The sequence below is a fragment of the Aythya marila genome (assembly GCF_965140915.1).
Source record: "Aythya marila genome assembly, chromosome: 9".
In the NCBI taxonomy this organism is placed as follows: domain Eukaryota; kingdom Metazoa; phylum Chordata; class Aves; order Anseriformes; family Anatidae; genus Aythya; species Aythya marila.
In genome coordinates, this window is record NC_139050.1 from 25,280,124 (window position 1) to 25,301,161 (window position 21,038).

General features: G+C 52.5%; 2 protein-coding genes across 4 annotated transcripts in view; one reads left to right on the top strand and one right to left on the bottom strand.

Moving 5' to 3' along the window:
* The first annotated feature begins 61 nt into the window (after positions 1–61).
* Positions 62–3,633, top strand: SSR3 (signal sequence receptor subunit 3). Its single transcript, XM_082767011.1, has 5 exons — positions 62–238; positions 403–529; positions 1,240–1,338; positions 2,310–2,441; positions 3,093–3,633. The coding sequence occupies exons 1-5, from the start codon at positions 100–102 to the stop codon at positions 3,157–3,159; spliced, it is 564 nt and encodes a 187-aa protein (XP_082623137.1). The 5' UTR covers positions 62–99; the 3' UTR covers positions 3,160–3,633.
* A 790-nt stretch (positions 3,634–4,423) lies between these two features.
* Positions 4,424–21,038, bottom strand: part of KCNAB1 (potassium voltage-gated channel subfamily A regulatory beta subunit 1) — a 39,590-nt gene continuing 22,975 nt past the window's right edge. For 2 of the 3 annotated variants that reach the window (XM_082766739.1, XM_082766740.1), the window contains exons 2-14: positions 20,819–20,862; positions 18,124–18,161; positions 16,917–16,996; positions 16,333–16,377; positions 15,324–15,368; positions 14,704–14,747; positions 12,858–12,944; positions 9,210–9,295; positions 8,961–9,081; positions 8,438–8,532; positions 7,378–7,498; positions 6,806–6,894; positions 4,424–6,140 (exon numbers count right to left, since the gene is read on the bottom strand). In XM_082766739.1, the coding sequence (XP_082622865.1) occupies positions 6,051–6,140; positions 6,806–6,894; positions 7,378–7,498; positions 8,438–8,532; positions 8,961–9,081; positions 9,210–9,295; positions 12,858–12,944; positions 14,704–14,747; positions 15,324–15,368; positions 16,333–16,377; positions 16,917–16,996; positions 18,124–18,161; positions 20,819–20,862 (985 nt within the window). In that variant the 3' untranslated portion in view covers positions 4,424–6,050. The remainder of the gene's footprint in view (positions 6,141–6,805; positions 6,895–7,377; positions 7,499–8,437; positions 8,533–8,960; positions 9,082–9,209; positions 9,296–12,857; positions 12,945–14,703; positions 14,748–15,323; positions 15,369–16,332; positions 16,378–16,916; positions 16,997–18,123; positions 18,162–20,818; positions 20,863–21,038) is intronic. The other variant, XM_082766741.1, reaches the window with a different exon arrangement.

A 21,038-nucleotide genomic window follows, 5' to 3' on the forward strand; every position in this document is an offset into this window, starting at 1 on the left:
GGTCCCGGTCCTCGGTTCCGGTTCCGGTCCCTGTCAGCCCGCCGCCGGAAGTGCCCTGAGGAGGCGCCGGAAGCGGTTGGAGAGCGGCTGGGAGCGGCCATGGCGCCCAGGGGCGGCCCCGGCGGGCGGCAGCAGTCGGAGGAGGACCTCCTGCTGCAGGACTTCAGCAGAAACCTCTCCGCCAAGTCCTCCGCGCTCTTCTTCGGCAACGCCTTCATCGTCTCCGCCATCCCCATCTGTGAGCGCCGCCGCCACCGGCACCGGGACCGGGCCTGGGACTGGGTTTGGGCCGAGCTGGGCCTTGAGGGGGGCTGGGAGGGGGCCTGGGGGGGGTGCCCGGGGCCCCACAGGGGTCGCGGGGCGCTGCCGGTGGGGGTTGATTTGTGCTGCTCGCTCCCCCAGGGCTGTACTGGAGGATATGGCACATGGACCTGGTGCAGTCGGCCGTGCTGTACGGCGTCATGACCCTCATCAGCACCTACCTCGTGGCCTTCGCCTACAAGAACGTCAAGTTCGTGCTCAAGCACAAGTAAGCGCGTGGGTCTTGTCAAATAATTCCTCGCAAAATGCGTTTGTGTTATTTTTTATGAGTAAGGACACGTGAAACATTGCTCTGATGAGCTACTTTAGGAGTTGTAAAGGTATTTGTCTTGCTTTTTGCTGCCTTCAGAGTTCATTGCACTCATTGCTGAATTATATTAACTCATGACAATATAAATCTTAAGCTCTGACAGTGCAATATGGAAAAGTTACCACTGCAATGTTTAACTGCGACCTTCGCTTCTTGGCTGCTTTGCCATTGAAAGTCCTTTATGGGAGTTCAATGTGTGGCACCAAAATGTCACTCATGCACTCTGCCTAAAGCTGGTGCCTGTTACCACAATGCTATGAGCTTTGGCATGGAGGAGCAAGGCACGTGGATCGTGTACGTGCCGGGCTTCCTTGGTACCAGTAAATCCCAGTTGGTTTCTCTTAGCTCTCTTGTAATTAGGGAATAGACTGGGCTTGTCAGCCAGGAGCCCAATTAAATAGCAGAATGACCTTCAGTCCCAGTGGGTATTGCCACAAACTCCATTTGACAAGTACTGCCCCTAATTTAATTAGTGCTAATTGTTCCTTCAGCCCGGCAAGCTGTTCAGTATCGTGACTGGCATTTATTCTTCCCTGTAAAACACCACTTCCTCTAGTCACATTTTTTTTTTCATTTGGCAACTTTAACAGGAATGATGTTTCTTACAGGGTAGCACAGAAAAGAGAAGACGCTGTTTCCAAAGAAGTTACTCGTAAGCTTTCTGAGGCAGACAACAGGAAGATGTCCCGTAAGGAGAAGGATGAAAGGTAACCTCTGCCTGCCTCTGTCTTGTTTTAATAGTGCCTGGCATCTGTAAAGCTCTGGGTAGGGTCTTAGACACTGTTGCTTGGTTGTTGTTTTTCTCTGTAACTAGAAACTTTTTCTTCTGGTAGTTTGAATTTGTTTTGTTTTTATAAGTAGAAAAAGTTGTTATTTATTTTCCCCAATAAGTAAAATCTGTATTGTCAGCTTTTTGTTCAGCTATAAATCCTTTTGAATGATCAATGAATGGTTTTAACAATCAACGCCGTTATCAGTAAGGTCCCATAAGGCAGCCTCCTGGTCCCTGAGGTGCAAAGCAGAACGCCTTTTAGTCCAGGCCCGCCGGTAACTGCCTGAAGGGAAGCTGCCGGGCAGGGCGCATGTGATATTCGATATTCATGGCTACGTGGCGCAGCGGGCTGCGAGTTCCTGCAGGACAGCGCTTCCTGCTGCTGCTGCTGCGCTGTGCTGCTGGCCGGTGGTTGCGCTTGGCACCCCCGGTGGTTGTAACTGGGAAAGCAGGCGCGCAGATTTCCCCTGCGATAGCTCTCAGCAATATCCAGGCTGTGCCTGATGAGGATCAGAACGTGCTTTGTGCCCATCAGGGCTGTACAAGGCGTAAGGAAAAGAACTGTCTCCCCCTTGGAGCACAAAACCCACGCCTTCCCTTACAGCCAGGCGGGCTGGTAGTATCTAACAGGTAGAACCCTGCAAGCACTGCTGTTAAAGGGCTGGGTTTGATGCGCATGGACAGAAGACAAATCATAAATAAACATGCAAATGCAGAGAATGTGCAGGGTTTTGTGTTTCACTGATGAGCTGACTGGCAGTTTCTGCTGCGCTGTCTTTAAGAAGCTGGTTGTGGCAAGAGCCACGTGGTTTGTCACACCTCTGGGGGTCGCTCTCTCCAAATGCTGGGTGTGCTGGGCTATGCCTTAGTTTCAGTGTGGGAAGTAATGGCTTTACCTGTTCGTAGAATTCTGTGGAAGAAGAATGAAGTTGCAGATTACGAAGCAACAACCTTTTCCATCTTCTACAACAACACGCTCTTCCTGGTCCTGGTCATCATTGCTTCGTTTTTTGTGCTGAAGAACTTCAACCCCACCGTGTATCCTTTCTCACCACGCCTGGAACAGCCGAGGCCCTGTTCCTGTTTGCTGTCATTGGTACCTGTATTTGTCAGCTGGGCTGCAGGCGGACCCTGCCGATGAGTGTGGTTCATTTTAGTACCTCAACTTAGAAACACTTGCATGTAAACACAGAGAATAGAAAAAGAAAAAAAAACACTTCCAAATCACATAAATATTTATCATCTGTCATATTTTAAGGATATTACTGGGACAATCTATAAAAATTCTTATGGCTTTGCCATTTCCATATTGTAATTATGCAGTAAGGAGGCAGCTCCTGTTCTTGTAGAAACACTATCTCGGTGTTAATTGCCATGTGCTGCTACATTACACAACTGTTTAGTTTCAGTAAATTTACCAGATTTTTTTTTTTGTTACTTAAATACTGCTAAAAACAGTTTTAAGAGGACAGGCCAAGCTTTAGGAGTGTCCTCATTCTGGGTATTCGGTGACTTGCTGATAGCCTTGATGTTAAGCTGTGTTTCAAGTTCTGGTGTTGCAGCCCTATTTTAAGTCTCCAGAGAAGGCTGCTTTAATTTGTTCTTTTTCATAAACCTTCAACTAAATGTTCTGGAAAAAAAAAAAAGTGGTATCTTTAAACATACACATCCTTAACCTTCTTCCTACAGAAACTACATCCTTTCTATAAGTGCTTCGTCTGGACTGATCGCCCTGCTATCTACAGGATCCAAGTAGACACAAAAAAAAAAAACAACAGTTCATTTTTGGGGCAGCGTTCACCTTCCATACAAAAGCTGAAGGGAGGAACAGGAATACATGTTTTTATAATGTGACTGCCTGAGGGTCTGGGGGGAGGGTTTCAATAGAAAGCTAGTGAATTATACATTTGGTATCTTTACGTGGTATTATTCAAAAAATGAATCAAATTTTTTACATAGCATTGGAAGGAGATGGCATGTGAGCAGTTATCAGACAGCCCTTCTGAAGCTCTTCACGGCTGTGATGATTCTGCAGACCAGTGAACACCACGAGCAGCCCATAAGGGGAGCTGCACAGCAGCACAGAGCAGCTGGAGTCAAACCCTGTAACAGAGCTTGCCTGTAAATTTGGTTGTAAGAGCCAAACTCCACAGTCGTGAAAAGTGACAATCCATCATTTATTATTGTAACTTGCAAAGTTTTAATAAAAAGGAAGCTTTTTGTCATTTAATTTCCTGTATTCCTTTTGTCATTTTCTGGAAGTGGGTATTTCTGGGGGTAAGCAACGTGCATAGGCTTGTCAACTGCTTCCATTAGAGAAGAGGCTTCTACAAGCCAACGTGTTTATTGTTTTCATTGGAAATACTCTTCATTTTTAAATGACTTTGAGTCAGGACAGGATCTGAACAGTATCTCTTAGGAAAACATTCTTGAATTTGTTTGATTTTTTTTTTCCTATTCATTTCTGAAGTCATAAATCAAAAAAAACCTGCAGCTTTTCCTGGCATGACTTAACTAAAATGCTTCAGCTGGCTTTTTGTAATGGGTTTATCAGGCAATCCTTTTTTTTCTATGCTATCAGTGAGGCAGCTGTTACTTAAAATGCTAAACACTGCTACTATTAATGGAGCCGTATTGTAGAAGTCACAGATACTGCTGTTACAAACTTCAATCTGTAGGAAGGAAGAGAAAGCTTATAATCAGATTTAACCTAAAAATTACTTTGCTGATCTTTGTGCTTCAATAAGATTCATGCTTATGTAAAATTTACTGAAGAAGATGCTGAAGTGCAGGAGAGGCTGCAAGGCAAGCCCGATTGCGTATGCTGCCTGTAACTGCTGCATAGGAAGTGGAAACAGTTCTTTTTTCTACATAGTCAGACAACTTTTCAGCTTCAGTAGTTTCCTGGTCTGACTTGCACCGCTGATCCTAGGGCTAGTGCCCACGAGGCAGATTTCAGACTACTTACCTATTTCATTTTCAGAAGAAAGGTGAGAGTTGCTCCTGGCAGGCCTGGGAGCACCTCTCCCGACAGGAGAGGCCGGGTGCTGAAATGCAGTGGGGCTCCAGGGAGCTGCCACACGGACGTTCTCGTGGTGTTGGTCTCAGGCCAAAGCGTTACGTACGACCGCTGCCTGCTGTAGTGGGCTAACTTCTCTGCAGAATGATTCACGGCTGTTTCCAGCGCCAGCCCCTGCTTTATCATAACCGGTGTCACCATTGGTAACAGAGCTCCAAGTATAGAATCGGTTGCACAAAATGCTTTTATTGGGTCCAAGCAGAAGTCAAAGTCAGACTGCATTTCTTGCTATACAGCAGCTAAGTTCATTTACACATAGCACAGCTTATTGGATTAAATACAGGAGAGAACAAGTCAAGTATTCCTATCTGCCCACGTGGCCCCCGGGAGCGCCGCACGCATCGCAGATATCCTGAAGTTAAGAGGAATAGCATAGAAGGGTCCCATGAATACTGTACATAGCTGTACCTCTAGGAACTCTGTCCCTAAAGTCTCAGTACCAGTGTGAAGGACTAACTGAAATCATCGGCGCGCTTTACAGAGCAATCTTGTAGTAAAACATGGCATGGCTCTGAAGGTGGGCAAATTAATAGCGAAATGTTTACTATCAACTGCTGCAGAAGGATGGAATGCTCACAAAAGAACTACCCGTGTCTGAAAAATACAATGCGTTTACTTATGCCCGATTCCAGAACAAGATAAAGCAAATGTAGCCTTCCACCAAAACGCACACCTGATTGTTTCTGGTAGTTTTCAGCAGCTATGCACTACGTAGATCTATAAGGATCTGTGTCCTCAAAAGCTCAGGAATATTGAAATTTGCAATAGCTATGTCTACAAGCAGGCAAAAGTAGAGGCAGGTTTCTAGAAAATGCAAAAAACTATTTTACCATGGATTTCTTGGTTTAAAGTTTATCTAGAATTAAAATTGTGCAAACAGGAGCTGTTTGCATTCACCTGACATGCATCTGGGGGGTTTCAAACTGTGCTCGTCTGGCTTCTACTCGACATATGTCTGAAGAGCCCCACATAGCTGAAATAATTGTCTAGTTAGCAGTTGAGCAATACAATGCATAACTAATTCTCTGACTTAAGTTCGTTTTTCCATTACAAACAAAATCTAAAGCATGTACTCAGCATTAAAAAAAAGCAAACGGAAAATTTGAACTCACCCACTCTGTCTGTTAATCTAACTGAAGAAACTTTATAGCTGAGAATTCCCGAATGTGGTTTTATTAAAACCTAAGTTGTATCTGGCTTTTCTTCATTGAAAAAATATATCTGTACATCCTTCTTTAATTACCAAGTACCTGAAGGTTATAAATTATTTTTTGCTTTACATGTGTTTTTCACAGCACAAGCATGAGGTGCTAAGAGGAAAGTAAAAATTAATGAATTCCGTCGAAGGTAAGAAAATACAAGAAAGTTCTTGCTTGTAAAGGAGATCAGCTGTGCTTTTAAATTCACTGCAGATTGGTAGCAACAGCACACGTCTCGGAGGATCCAGTAACAGTAGACACGGAGCAGCAAGCTGCTGACTGATTCTAATGACCGGATATTAACTCGGGACTGTACTTCTGTACAGAGCACTTATTAAACCATGCAGTCCAGGTAATTCATGCATTGCATTATGATCTGTAGTCCTTCTTGCTGTAGGGCTTATTTCCCAGAATATTATCTATTTCATTTACAATATGCGATGTCATCTTTGGAAGAACCTAGGGGCAGAAGAAAGCCAAGGTTTAATCAAGCCTCCATTACAGACAGTCCCAGGTTTTTCCAAAATTAAATCTAGATTTCATCAAAGAATGTCTCCTCCGGGGCTGTGTGTGTGTGAGGGACGTATTGGAACATTTATCTAATAACAGTTTTCCTCTAAGGGAAAAAGATAAAGCAACTTTATGCTGTGAGACAACCACAGAAGTGCTTGTCCTAAACTCTGCGTGCACGATGCCACTCGACGGCAGCGGAGGCGGCAGGAACATCAGAGGAAGCTCTTATCTGCCAACAGCAACAGAGGCTACTGAAGGCCCATGTGGGCCCCGTGCTTTTCTCAGGACGAGTGCTGCAGATTTAGTGGAATATATCATGTCTTGACGTCAGGCCACTTGCTTCTTTCAGTTAAGCCTTGAGGCGAGATGCGTTACAACCCACGGACCCCACGGACACCCCCTCCTGTTGCTGAACACGGACACAGCCGCTGCACTGGGGTGTCAGTCGTGGTGAAGTGAGGTAGTTTTGCCTAATTAATGTGTATAACTAGCACTGTAAGAGGCCTGAAACAAGACATAAAGTACTAAAACTCTTAAGAAAACAAGGGCACTAGTCTCATGTTGCCTTGAAGTAAGGCAGGAGGCAGGCAGGAGCTGCCACGAGCACTTGCCTGTATGGCTCCCAGGTTCTCTATCAGCTGCTCCGGGTTGGAAGATCCTAGAAGAACAGAGCTCACCCCCTCGTTTCTCAGACACCACGCTGGGAACAAAGTCACAGGATGGTTAGGAACAAAGGGTTCAGTGCACTGCACTACTGCCGATCCCGGTAATTGCCAGAACTTCTGTCTCTATTTGACAAATAACAACAGTATTTTTGGAAGCTGTCACTTCCCAGGTCCCCTCTGAGTCATTCCTAATCCAATCAGGCAGGATAGTCACGCATCGTGTCGATGCTTCCTTTTTCCATTTTTACCAGTGCTGGCTGCAGTTCTGTCGGGCTGCAATTCCTCATCCCACGGAAGGAGAGCTGGGGATGCCTGACCCACCGCGTCTGCACCGGTTACCACCTCACAGACTGCTCTTTTCCCATTCCTCGGTCAGCCACACAATTCTGTGAGCTGAGTAATCCGGGACTACTCGATCCAAGGAAGGTCTGCCCCTGGCACCTTCTCCCCTGGGCCCTTTTTTCTGACAAGAGCAGGGAGAGGCACGGCGCCACCACAGCCCCCGTGCCGCCGCTTACCGACTGCCAGCTGAGGTAGTGTGCAGCCCAGACGCTCCGCGATGGGCGAGAGGTCCTTCAGCTTCGTTTGCTGCTTTCTTCCCTCTTCGCTTATGATTTTTTCTTTCAGCCACTGGTAGCACTGGAAGCAAACCACATCGCAGTCAGGCGTCAGTTTTAATCGAGCAAAGTGGGCAGGGAAGGGCAATTATCAGCACCTCTAGAAATCATGCCCAGCCCGGGAGGTAACTGGGGGCTGAGCAACGCGGTGATGTGCTGCTACCTGAAGCAGTTGTGGCAGGGGGCAGGACATCTCCCTTGGCAGCCTGTGTCTGGACTGCTCAGGCTGCGTGCCACTGATGGGCTCAGCCTGGAATTGGGAACCCCACAGTTTTATTTTTGGGCCACTGGAGCCAATTGCAATTGGAAAAAGGTGAGATATTGCTCAACTGCAGAAGGTTTTTGACACCCCGCTTCCTCCCAGCAAACAAGCGAGAGAACATCTGATCTTGTTCAAGGCTTACTGCTAACGTTGGAGATTAGAAAATTAATTAGAAGAGACTGAGATTTCGGTTCTCCCAGCTCCAGACTTGAAATACAATTCTGATTCACTGATTCAATTCAGATCCCTTTGGGAAATGATGCCTTCTCAGCTAGTTTGTAGCAAATATTGTGTATTTTGTTTTGAAAGGTGTACTTTGTTTTGAAAAAAAAAAAACAACACACCACAAATGCAACAAAATGCCACGTTTCAAAATTGTGATGCTTGTTAGCAAGTCAGCGCAGACTGTGCCTTTCCTTTCAGCTGATGTGCTGAGACTTCCAAGTAGGTGTTCTCCAGCCCTGAGAACAAAGTCAGCCACCTAAGGGAGACGGGGTACAGGAGCAGCACAGCTTCAGGAGCTGGCCAAGAGCACCCCAGTGCCCACAACTGGGAGCTGAACCCACGGCCAGCCCTGACCTGCTGCTGGCCCAGGGGCCGGAGGAACCCAGCCTGTCCGTGCCGAGCAGCCACAGGGCTGCCTTTCCTTGGCATTTGCCAGCCCTGACGACAGCAGCACTGGAGCACATGAAAAAATACCTTTAGAGCTGCCCTGGAGCTTTCGGGGACCCCGTTGCCGTATTTCCCTGAGATGATCCCGCAGGCCAGGGGAGACCACGTCATCGCGCCCACCCCTGCGGAGAGGGCAGAGGTGTTAGGGCACTGGAGAGCGCAGAGCTGGAGCACAAATGGGACTTTGAGCAAAGAGCAAACAACACCTGCTGATTTGTGTGGCAGCTGCCCGTGCTCCTCAGTCCCTTTAAGGGTGTCGAGAGCATCTTCCTGGCAGACAGGGGTTTGCTTTTCGGTATTTTCACAGGGTGCCCTCGGTGCTGATCCAAAACCTTACCGTGATGCCTGCATGGACCACTCTGTGTCTGCAGGGTCTCAGCGGGCAGAAGCAGAGGCACTAAGCCAGGTTTCCTTTAGGCTGTCAGCGAGGCACTTGGCTCTCGCTTTCCACCCGCAGCAGGGATGTGCTCCCCTCAGGAGCCTCTTCTCCGACCCTTCTTTATTTCTCTCTCAAAACGGAATAGATGCAATAAACGGCCTCAGACTTTACCGATTTTGTGGTACAATTCCGGCAGCTGAACCTCCACCTTCTCTCTCTGGAAGAGGTGGTACTCGGCTTGCTCACACACGGGCGGTATCATGTTGAACTGCCTGGCCACGGAGTAGGCTTCCTGGAGGAGAGAAGCCAGCAAAAAGCACAGCACTCGCCGAGAGGCTCTCGCAGGATGGATCCGAACCAGCCACCCCCAGAGCGGCCCCCTTGAGCACGGGGGTGCCAGCACTGGGGACGTTTCCTTACCATGATCTCCATGGCGCTCCAGCGCGACGTCCCCCAGTACATCGCCATGCCCTGGTTTATTACGTGCGTCATGGCTCGGACGATTTCTGCAGGAAAAAAAAAAAATAAATAAATATGAGAACTCTGCCCAGCCAGATTTGTCAGCACCAAACTCACCCCAAAACACCAGTTATGTGGCTTCCCATACCACGTTGTCTGTCCATGCTCTCCTGCTCGAGCAAGGAGGACAAAAACATGAACAGCCTAAAATAAAATGTTCTATCCCCAAGTTGTTTGAAAACTTTTACCAGCTGGCTATTGTCTGAGTATTCTCCCGTGATAATATCCCCTCCAAAATGTAACACAAGAGGGCAGCACAGTCGGGAAATAAGCTCAAAAGAGCTGCTCCAGCCCCACGCCAGGCAGCCGCTCACCCCGAGGTGCCTGCAGCACAGGGCCGGGGCCTCCTTTTGTTCCCTGCTCATTTCCCACCCTTGTCACAAGAGAAAATCTCGCAGCTCCTCCGCTTGCCTTCTGTCTGCCAAGGCAGCCCTCACAGCCAAGAGGCTGGGATCCGTCTGGGACTGGGATCCTCCCAGCGACAAAGCAGCATGTGAAAAACGGCACGGAAAAATATTTAACCTTAGAGGGGATGCGAGCAGGCATCGTTCAAATTGACAGAAATAAGCCAAGTGGGAGCCGGGAAGAAGAAGAAAACGATCCCCATTGCCCTTCCTGTTACACACTCGGCGGGCGCTGCCAGACTGCAGCACGCTGCCCCAGGGAAAGCTGCAAGAAGGGAAAGCTGCAAGAAAAGGGGAGATAATCCCTGAGATCCTGACCCAGGTGAGGTTGCTCAGCCCCGTTCAGCACCCAGCTGCACAAAGGAGCCTGCCCTGGGTCCGGGTGTTAAAGCCAAAGCTGGGGCTCCTCGGGCACGGTGCTGGGCATCGCTACCAAGAAGGAGATAAGCTGCCTTGTGTACGTGAGGATTCTCGGCCTATTTATGGGGGAAAAAAGAAAGAGAAGGAAAAAAAAAAAAGCTTGGCAGAGGGTAGTTTACACTGCCAATCTGGAGGTTATTGTGAGATTTCTCCCGGAGGCAGCGACAAGCAGCTCACCAGGATGAAGTCTCCATTTGTAACCCTCGGCGGGCTCTAACAGCGCAGCGTGCCTCCTGCACGGGCAGCTGGCCTCGGAAACATCGGCCTGGGGGCTCCTTCCCCCAGGGAGGAGGAGAGTTCAGATGCCAGATATTGTTCTGCTTCTTGTTTTGTTTTGTGGGTTTTTTTTAGAAAAAAAGGGCTGTGGGGTGAGGCTGTAGGGTGATGCTGCAGGGTTTCAGCAGGGTGATCCTGTAGGGGAATGCCTCCCTCCCCCTGCAGCACCCGCTTCTCACTGCTTTGGGTTTCCTATTTTGCTGTCCAATCATTTAGGAATTTTATAAGCATTTTCTCATGCTCCTTTTATGCATTTTGGTCCAGGGTTGTTTTCATTTCCCCCACCTCTACTCCCTTCCAGAAGAACTGGACTCAGCTCAGGAATGTACATATTTATGCTCTTGTTTACCAGATCCTGCACCCTTGGGTACGCCTCTGGGACGGTTTGTGAGCAGCAGCCGCTCAGTCTGCTCGCAGGATGGCAGAGCTGACAGCACGGCAGGGGAGAGGCTGCTTCTAAATGCCTGCTCCGAGCCCCAGCAGGCGGCCTCCAGCAGCGCGGTGTCAGCCTGGGAGCTGCTCCGGGCCCCTCCTGGCACATCTGCGGGGCCGTGGGCTGGGCTGGCCCTGCCCCAGCTCGGCTCTGCTCGGCTGGAAGCATCGCTCGGGGCGAAGAGGAGCATCTGCTGTCACGGCCGGGGGATCGCAGCTGCAGCCGGAGCAACGAAGCGTGAAGGGTCAGGAGCAGAAGCGCCCGTCTGAGCAGACCGCGGGTATCTCCTTTTAGCACTAAGGGCACGCTTTTCCAATGAGGTTTTTTAGTGCCCAGAGCCGACAAGACTCATCACGAGAGGGAAAAGAAAAGCAGCAGCTCTTTCGCCAGGAGTCTGAGCGTGTCTGGACTTCAGTCAAGCATCCCCAAGCCAAAGGACGCCTGTCTGGCGCTCAGCAGCCACGGTGAGCTGCAGTGCCCGGGGCTGGGGCCCATCCAGACTGCTTCCATCCATCCCCTCCGGTGGGCAGCAGGTTCCCTGGGTGTGCTCTGGGGGTGATACTGCCCTGTCCCTGTCCCTATCCCTGTCCCTGTCCCTGTCCCTTACCCTTACCCCTGCCCCTGGCGCCGCGCTCACTGCCCGGCTGGGGCCCTGCACCCTGCAGGCGCTCGTCCAGCAGCGCTGCACACACGGGACACGGGGGGCTGCAGGGGTCGGGAAGCAGCTATTTACTCCTGGGAAAAGCATGGCCACTTGAGGACACCGAGCATGGCTGGGATTCTGCCTTGTGAAGGTAGCTTAACACTTGCAGTGCGTGCCAGATATTGCCGAACCAACAGATGGCTCAACAGATGCTCCGGGATGGAAGTGGCTTAGTAGGTGAACCATAAAAAAAGCACCAAGTACATAGAAAGAATCAACGCCGCACCATTCATAATAAAAACGTCCCTTCCCTCACCCTGCTCCAAGTCTCACCGAGCTTTATTCGCTGCTGCCAGGCTGCAGCACTGCCAGCAGTGCCCGGAGCTGCCGAAGAGCTGCGGGTGCCCGAGCTCGGCTGCGCCGCGCGTGCATGGGCGGCACGTCCACAGCTGGAGGAGCTCAGAGGTGCTCCTGCCCCCGAGACACAGCAGCCACACACCTTGGCCTCGCCATGCACTGCAGATCTGTGCTGCCTTTGGGGTCACAGGCACTTTCCTGCTGGCACGGGGTCAGGGCCGGGGGCACGCAGCGCTCCCAGGGCCACCGAGGTGCTCGCGCCTCCTGGAGCTGGGGGGCGGCCAGGCCCCCGCTGTGTTTGCCATGGGCTCAGCCGTGACAGCCCTGCTGCCTGCACCTCTTCCTTCTGCCTGCTCCTGGCTAACCAGGGCACGTGCCACGTACACGACGGGCAGTTATCAGCCGAGAAACAGAATTAGAGGGAACAGACACCGTGGCTCTCACGCGTTCCTAACCGCATGCCCCCCTCACCGAACTGAACAAGGACCAGTCCCCCCAGCTGCCCAGAAACCTGGGCAGTGGTCCCCCAACAAGTTCTCATCTCACAACACCCATCGGAGGAGCCGCCTGGGATCACACCCTGCGTTTTCACATCGTGGGGAGAGGGCAGATCCAGGGTGCCCGGGGATGGGGACAGGGATGGGGACAGGGATGGGAACAGAGCTGGCTGCAGTGGTGCACAGGTGCCGTTTGGCACAGAGGTCTGCTGAATGCAAACACAAATTCATTTCTGCTTTGTCTGAAGCAACTGGGAGAAGGAAATTACGGAATGAACAATGTTAGAGGCACCGCTGGGATTTAAAGAAAATTTCAATTCCCATCTCAGAGATACAAATTCCTTTCATTTAAGTGTAACTATATAGGACTCCAGGATATCATGAAGCAGGTATTCGGTATTTAAGCTGCCTCGCCTGAATTTTTAATAAAGATTTGCTTTTCATTTCCTACCATCGGAGGCATAAGCCCGTAAGCCAGGATCAGCCGCACGAAAACCTCGAGCTAAAGCCCCCACTAACCTTCCATGGGGGTGTTGTTGTCCGGCCGGTTGGCGAAGACCACGTCCACGTACTCCAGCTGCAGCCTCTGGAGGGAAGCCTTTAATCCTACAAACGGCAGAGCAGAGAGAAAAACCAGCCATATTAGGACTCAATGTGATTATTTGTGCTTTTATTTAATTACACCGAGATTCGGATGGGAAGAAACCTGCACCACGGGCACTCGTGGTGAGCCAAGGGGCTGAGTCCAGGTTTTGTTTCAGAGCTAATCTACCAGCCCAAGGGAGGGGGTTCACCTCCCATTTCAGACAATAAATAAACCCTAATTGTTTGCTAGCAGCCTTGCTGGGGGCGTGCTCTGCCCCCTTCACCTCCCTGCCCACCAGGCTCCCCTGCGAGCAGCTGATGGGAGCCGGCATCCAGAGCCTGCGCAGGGACGTGCGTGCGTGAGAGAGGGAGAAAAAAGAATTCCTAACGCTTATTTTCTATGAATCTTCCCGGGAACAAAATGTTTTTTAATGAATGTTCACGAAGAACAAGCCAAAATAGAGCAGTCTGAAAACGTTCGCTGAATTCTGAGATTAAAAAATGGCTGTTTTTTGCCAAGGGTATTTATAGAAAACAGCTACCGCTGACCTTAACGTTATTTGCTACTTTTGCTGCGAAACCATTCTGACTGCTGCCAGGGCTTTGCTGTCATTTCACGAGGCAGTTCCTCCAGGAACGGGGGGCGGCTGGGCTCGGCCGCGGGCCCCCAGGCAGCCCGGGTGCAGGCACCGCGCCAGGGGCTCGTTCACAGGGGCACTGAACGAAACGGGGCCAGAAACCTTTCCCCAGCACCACCCTAACACGGAAGGCACACGCTAATGTGGCTGAACTCCACGAGTGTGAAGCGATGGAAGTTTTCTAGGGCAGTTGCTGCTCACTCAAAGCTCTCCTGTTGCAGCTCTGCTCGAGTGTGCCGTGACCTCGCCCGCCCCACAGCGAGAGCCAGGCTGCGGGGTGGGCAGCACTGAAATCCCAGCTAAGGGCGGGTAAGGTACATATACCAGTAATATATCCCATTTAATCAATTTTATAAGACAGCAGCGTGGCAGAGCTGTCCCTACCCCTTCTGTCTGGAGACTGACACCGCGGTACCTGGCATGGACGAGCCCAAATTTTCCTTTCCTACTTGTTTCTGGCAGCAAACGCTGCCTTGAGCAACAGCCCCGGCAAATGATGTGGGTTTATCCCACAAGTCAGGGGGCCAGGGGCAGCAGGGAGGGCTCGGCCTGACCCCAGCACGCCACAGCAGGGTTTGGGGAGCTTTGGCAGCTCGTGCACGGCTCCAGGGGAGCCTCGAGTGCCTCCCACGCTGCTCCGTGCCAGCAGGCAGAAGTGGGTCAGACAGCAACGAGGCGGCTGCTGCGAGCCGTGAAGCACAGGTGCCCAGCCTGATGCTCCCTCGTGCCCCGTGCAGCCACCACGAGCCCTCCCCACGGCTCTGTGCGCCTCTTCCCCCACACACCCATCCTACTGGGCGCATTTATCCACAGCAGCAAGGAGGACACGGCAGTGGGGCCCTGCAGCGGGTGGCTGCTTTTTGGGGAGGGCCGATTGCCCCTGCACACCCCCAGCGTGGGGCAGGCAGCCCGTGCTGCTGGGACGGGGCAGGAGCAGCCCCCCGGGAGGCTGCTGGCACCGTAACAAGGTCACAGCTGACGCTGCGCAGCCTTCCCACGACAGAAGTGTCTCTTTTTGCAGGTGCTGCTCGGTTTGTGCCCTGCCTGTACAACGCCGTGCCATGCACCCACCCTGTGGGGAGCTGTGGGGAGCCTGCTGGGGGGAGCCCAAACCCGTCCCGACAGTGAAACCCAGCACCCACCTTCGATGATGTGCTTCCGCGAGAGCCCCCTCTCCGTTTCAGCCCTGCAAAGGCAAAGTGGGGACACGCGGTTAGGGGGCCGAGGCAGCAGCCACCAGCAAGAAGCAATGCCTGAAACGCCCCCAAATGAGGTGACAGCATCGGCCTGCAGAGCAGCGATGCAGCCAGGTGGGACGGGTGCCAAAAATCCCCGTTTCCCAGCCCTACGGTGGGAAGCAGGGAGCGGCGCTGCGCCTCGGCTGCCAGACAGCGAAATGAACCTCGGCGTAAGGGGGAAGATCAATTTGATCACTTGTGCGTTATCTCTGATGACAACCACCCAGACACTAGGTCACAAACTAACAGCAGGGATAACTTCCATGTCCGTGGTTTGTTCGGGCTTCTCTCAGGCTTTCCAGCAGGTTGGGAAGTGCCCGTGTGGGTATTTTGTTCTCAGGACAAAGCCAGCGAGCACGCTGCGGGAAGCAGGAGGCTGGGCAGTGTTCAGAGCCGGGCTGCTCGGCCTCCCCCACCACCTCCCAGCGGGGTCTGCCTGGGGTGAGACCCCCAAATCCCCCTGCCCAGCGCCAGCTCCCAAAAACCCGGCCACGAGCACAGCATGCAGGCAGCTCCGAACTTACTTTCCACCCCAGTACAGCTTGGTTGTGATGACCAGACTGGACCGCCTAGGAGCAGAAAAGAAAAACTGTTATTGTTAAAGAAAATCATCACAGCAAACTGTTATTGTTAAAGAAAATCATCACAGCAAACCCACGCAGCTGCCTGCAAAGCTTCCTGCCCATCCGCCCAGGGCACGCGGCACGGATCCTGAGCGCGGGGTGTGCCCTCAGGTACGAAGCCCCAGGAATGATGCATTAGCCAAATGAATCTCCACACCCCAATGGGATATTAAACCAAATATCTATCATTCACAAACTGCTTTGCTGCATAATTGTAGGTGTGTAGCACAATTTATCTGCTGCTTTGCTCGATGTGACTTCTCTCTTCCTCAGGATGCTTCACACCGAGCGATCGCCCCTGGAATGGGGGCACGGATTTTGGGAGAACACTGCTGGGGCTGCTCCGTGGTTGCAGGCTGGCTCTGGCACACAAATCTTTAAAGATTATGTAAATGCCCTTAAAAAGACCCAACGTATGCTAATGCGCTTCATTTACATGAGGTATCATCTCCTGCCAGGCTGCCCAGGATGAAGGCCCAGCACAGCTTTGCATTCCTAATTCCCAGCCTGCTGTACGCACGCAGCCCCGATGCACACATCGTCTGTCTCGAGGTACCGTGCACGGGAATGAGGACAAAGAGCCGGGGAGGGAACTGCTGTGCACAGACGGGTGGCCCTGTGCGACGGTCGGGGCAGCACTGTGAGTTCTGGGCATCCTGCAGGTGTCCTGACCTGCTCAAAGCAGCATTTTGGGTCAATCACAGCAGCTCTGTGGAGCTGACACGCATGCCCAAAAAGCACAGAGCATTTTTGTTGAGGGGTTACAAGATCTGGCTCCGGAGCTGCCCCCCGAGCAGCCCTGGTGCTGCCTGCAGGCAGCAGCGCTCGCTCCCAAGCCCCGCACAGCACCGGCTGTGCAAGGACCGGGCGCATCCCCCTGTGCCCGAGGGTCCCTGTGGCGGTACGGTACCTCCAGCCCTTCTTCTTGAGGATGTTCCCCAGGATGACCTCGGCCCTGTGCAGGAGAGAGAGAGCCTGTGAGAGAGGAGAGGAGCGAGGCAGAGCTCCATCACCACCCCAGCCAGCACGGTGGTGCTGTGCCAACGCCAGCGGAGCCGCTGAGCCCTGTCCCTGCACCCCGCTCCGCCTCCCACACCCAGCACTGATCACCCAGCACCAGGTATGCTACGGGGGGGATTCTTTTTTTTTCCTTTTTGTCTGGTCCAGCAGTGACACCAGGAGCACTATTAATTAGCCGGGCTGCAGCCAGAGCTGCTCCTCCCTCGGGGAGCTGCGTTGCAGAGGGTCACCGCCACGGGCCGCTAATCCTCATTACAGCACGCACCAATTTGGCATTTATTCAGGACACTTTCCTCCCTGTGCCGAGAGCGAGCACTCACGGCAGCCCCAGTCACGCATCTCAGCTGGGCGCGGGGTCATTTTTTAAGAGTGCTCCAAAAATAGCATTTTTTCAAGGGGATCTCCCAAGCAGCTCCACGGCCGGAGGCACAGGGCACCCCGGCGCCCCGCACCGCGGCAGAGCCGGGCACTCACTTGCCCGCCGCGTACACCTCGGCCGTGTCGAAGAGGTTGACGCCGCTCTCGTAGGCGATGGTCATCAGCTGCTCGGCCACCTGCGGGCAGGGACACGGGGCTGGGCACGGGCACTGCTCGCAGCCCCGCCAGCCCCTGTGCTGGATGTTTCGCCCCTCGCCGGCACAGGAAGCGGCACCAGTGCCGCCGCGCCGTCCTGCACAGGATTCGTCCCTCGGATCCTTCCCTCGGATCCGTCTTGGGAGGAATTCATCTCTTCCCAGAGGGAAGTCCTGCGCTTGCTAACAGGAAAGCAGCCAACGATTTAATAGGGCTGCAGAAACCGCTCTGCGGGTGTATGGGGTTTGGTGCAGAAATGCGTTTAAAGCCGTCTTTTTGCCACGCATTGGGTAATTCTAAACAAGGGGAGCAAGCGAGCCAAATTTGTCATTGAAACAACTCTTTTTGCTTCAGCCTGCAGTACTGGGAAACAGGAATAAACTCAGCCCAGCGATCTGCGGCAAGCAGAAATACCCGCAGAGGTCAGGTCGCTTAGAAAGAAAAAAGGTTTGAAATCAGAAGCCTGGGCCTCTTCCCTGCTGCAAAAGTTATTTTGGGATTTTCTGCTGCAGTACTACAAGGCAGGCTGCTGGAAGGTTTGCCTTTTTTTTGATGAACAGCGTTGCCAGTGTACCTGGCAGGCAGCGAGGTCCACGTGCTCTGCAGCACGCGGGCAGGAGCACGAGCAGAGGCTGAGAGCCATCTGCCGCGGGGAGGAGACCCGAGCACGTTTCCACTTGTTTCCTCTTATTTTGGAGAGAAAGAGAAATAAAACGAGCTAAAATCACCGGGCAGCTCTCCGGGAGATGCTGCGCTCCTGGTGTTTATGGCTGCCGCGGATTACACACGCTCTGCAAAAATAGAAGTTTCCCAGTCCTGCTCCAGGAGCGGTGCCGCTGCCAACGGCACGCACGGAAATGTCACTCCCAGCAGCAGGGAAAAGCTAGTTGCAAGGGGTAGATGTTTTTATTACAGCTCATCTCTGGAAATGTCACATTCATTAGGATTTTTGTAGCAGAAGCCAGGATTTGTATTCCTTTGCGTACCGACTCTGCCATTTGCTGTTACCAAATCAGGCTCCTGTTATTTTGCTGGCCACAAATTCATTAAAAAACCTATTCTCGTTAGCTTGGCTTCCTGAATTATACTTAAACCAAGGATTCCTTACCTCATCTGAGATTTGGCCTCCAAAAGTGACCCATGTCCCTAGAACACAGAAAATGACCGGTTACTACCAGGGAGGTCACTTTTTGTGCAGACCCACCAGGGGGGACTGACAGTGGTGCAGCTGGAAAACGTCGTGACGGTGCAGAAACATGTCATTGAGGGAACAAAGCTCTTCCCCAACCACAGCTAATGCTGCTGGAGTTAAAAATTGGTATTTTTAGCTAATTCTGTGTTTCCTTCTTCCCGCTGTGAGGGAAGCGAGGTGCTCCCAGCCCAGGACGTGCAGCAGGAGCCGCGGGGCCGGCCCCACGCTGCCGGGGCTCTGGTGCCACGCAGCACCGGTACGAGCAGAAACAGGCTTCATTTTGTCATTAAGCATCTCTAAGGAAGTGAAAAAAAAAATCCAAATGAAGACCGATTTCCATGTTAAAGCCTCAGAAGTGTTATTTTTACCGGAATACATTAAAATGCATTTCTACTGAAAAAAACAAACGTGTTGAGACTGTTTATCCCACAGCGATTTTTTTTGCCTAAATGTGCACGCAGGTCCCGAGCACAGGTAAGAAGAGGGGTTATTTATGCACCCCATGGATCACAAACCCCACACTCCAGGTATACAAACCTGGGCCACCAGCTGTGCCCGGAGCACCACAACAGGCTTATGGGGGCAGCAGCAGGGGCACCCCGAGCCCCCCAGCCCCGTGCAGGACACAAAGCGCCCACGCTGCTGGGACACCAGGAGGCTGGGGGCTGCTGCCGGGGTGCTTTAAGAAACCCTCCCGGAAAACACAAGGCTCCCTTGGCATTTCCAGCAGCGGCTGTCAGATCGAGGATGATTCACAGCCCAGCCAAGAGGAGCAGTTTGGAAGAAAAATACACTAGAGAAAAAAAAAAAAATCCTCATCTTTACTTGTGCCCCTACCCACAGCCATTTCCCGTCGGCCCGTCCCGATTAGCGGTGTGCTCACACCTGGGGGCAATGTGGGAATGCAGAAGACAAAAAGACTTGGAAAAAAACACATTATTTCCAGTGTGGGCTTTGTGGTGGAGCACGGGCACGGCTCCGAGGCGCAGCCGCTCGCCTTGCCCACGTTGGGAAGCCTTTTCCAGCTGGGCGCCCTCGGCTCCAGCAGAGGCATTTCGGCACTGAAGCCAGCTCCGGCTCCCTTTCCATCACAGCTCGGAGCCTCGCGTGGTGTGACTATTTCTGGGTGATTTGCTGATGCAAAATTCACCACTCGATATCTCCGCTGCCGGCAGATGTGTCACCTCGCAGAAAAATAAAGGCACCTTGGCTGGGAGCCAGGGCTCAGCCTCCCACCGGGGTGATTTTCCCCCAGCCTGCTCCCCGCGAGGCTGATGCCGTGCGGTGCCTCCGGCTGCTGGAACTGCTCAGAGAGCAAGGTTTGTCCTCTGCTTTTTCACACTGAAGGGGATGTTTGGGGCTGGGACAGCTGGACGGATCACCTTGCTGTCTCAACGTTTGCTGAAAATCATCCGGCCACCTGCAGCGCTCATTCACTGAGCTAAGGGCTGGGGAACATGGCCCAAGTTTTTCCTGCAGCCCCACTGCCTTGCTGAGCAAACATCGCTGCAGGAGCCTTTTGACAGCCCAGCTGCTCGCCCAGGGTTGGACTTTTTACATTTCCCCCTTGAAAACCCCACTTTGGGCTAACTTCCAGAAAGCTGGAGGCGGCAGCAGCACAGCCCCGAGCCCCATGGCACGAGCTGGGGGCGCAGCACCCGGCACTGCTGCCCTCGTGCCTGTGTCCTGTGCCTATAGGAGGGTGCACACACCCCGTCAGGGAGAGCTGGGAATTTCAGGCAAGATTGTTGAGCCTTCGGAAGGCTCAGCTTAAACTGGATGCCTGGGGACAGCCTGGGGACACTGCCTGGCTCTGGCCCCGTGCCCTCCACAGTGCCCGGCCCCGCAGCTGCGCTGACAGAGGCCCGATGCGTTCAGATAGACTCAGATAGACTCAGATAGACTCAGATAGACTCAGATAGACTCAGATAGACTCGGATAGACTCGGATATATTTAGATGCTGCTGCGGCCCCACCTGCTTGCAATCACAGAAATGCTCGGCGAGGCGATTTTCTCCTGCCGCTGCTTCCTCCCGCAGCCCCCCCTCCGCCCCAACATTTGCTCCTGGTGAAACCGCCTGGACAAAAAAAGCCTGCTGTGCCCAGCGAGGAAGTCCTTCACAAGTCGGGAGCTATTTTAGCCAGAAGAGCTCTTCTCTTGCCGGAACAGGCCTTATTTGTACGACTTTACAACTCAGGGTGACTTTCACATCCCCTCTGGTTTAAAATCAGCTCTCAAGGCGCTGTGGAAGAAATGCACTTCTAAGCACTTCGTGCCACCGCGGGGAGCACCTGTGTGAGTGCGGCCCCACACCGCTCCTGCTCGGCCACGGGAGGCGGCAGCAGAGGATTTACACACGCAGCTGGCACTGCACTCACGTCCTGCACTGCCCAGAGATGCCCTTTTTGATAAAATGTTGGTAGGATAAAATATTGGTAAGCTGTTCGTCAGTTCTTGGGTCAGTAGGGAATGGAAGCAGCGAGGTGTATGAAGGTAAAGGGAAAAGGGAAAAAGGGAAAAAGGAAAAAGGGAAAAAGGGAAAAAGGGAAAAAGGGAAAAAGGGAAAAAGGGAAAGGGAGGACAGCTGCAGGGCTCGGGGCACAAACTCACCCAGGCCAAGGCACGAAACTCGCAGTCCGGATTTCCCAAGGTTTCTAGAAAAAAAGAAGAAAACAACGTTAGACCCAGGTGTGCACCAAAAGCACCCGTTTTCCTGTGGGGGAGCAGATTCCCACTGGCTCAGGCTGCTTGGGGCCGAAGCAGGGGCTGTAACACACACACAGAGCCCGCTCTCTGCCTTCACGCAGCACTCCTGGCAGACACCCTGGTT

Excerpts from the sequence above, each read along its gene's own strand:
- SSR3 (XM_082767011.1), top strand. The coding sequence starts at position 100 with ATGGCGCCCAGGGGCGGCCCCGGCGGGCGGCAGCAGTCGGAGGAGGAC. Across the intron at positions 530-1,239 it reads AAGTTCGTGCTCAAGCACAA|GGTAGCACAGAAAAGAGAAG; the intron begins GTAAGCGCGTGG and ends TGTTTCTTACAG. Across the intron at positions 2,442-3,092 it reads AAGAACTTCAACCCCACCGT|AAACTACATCCTTTCTATAA; the intron begins GTATCCTTTCTC and ends TTCTTCCTACAG.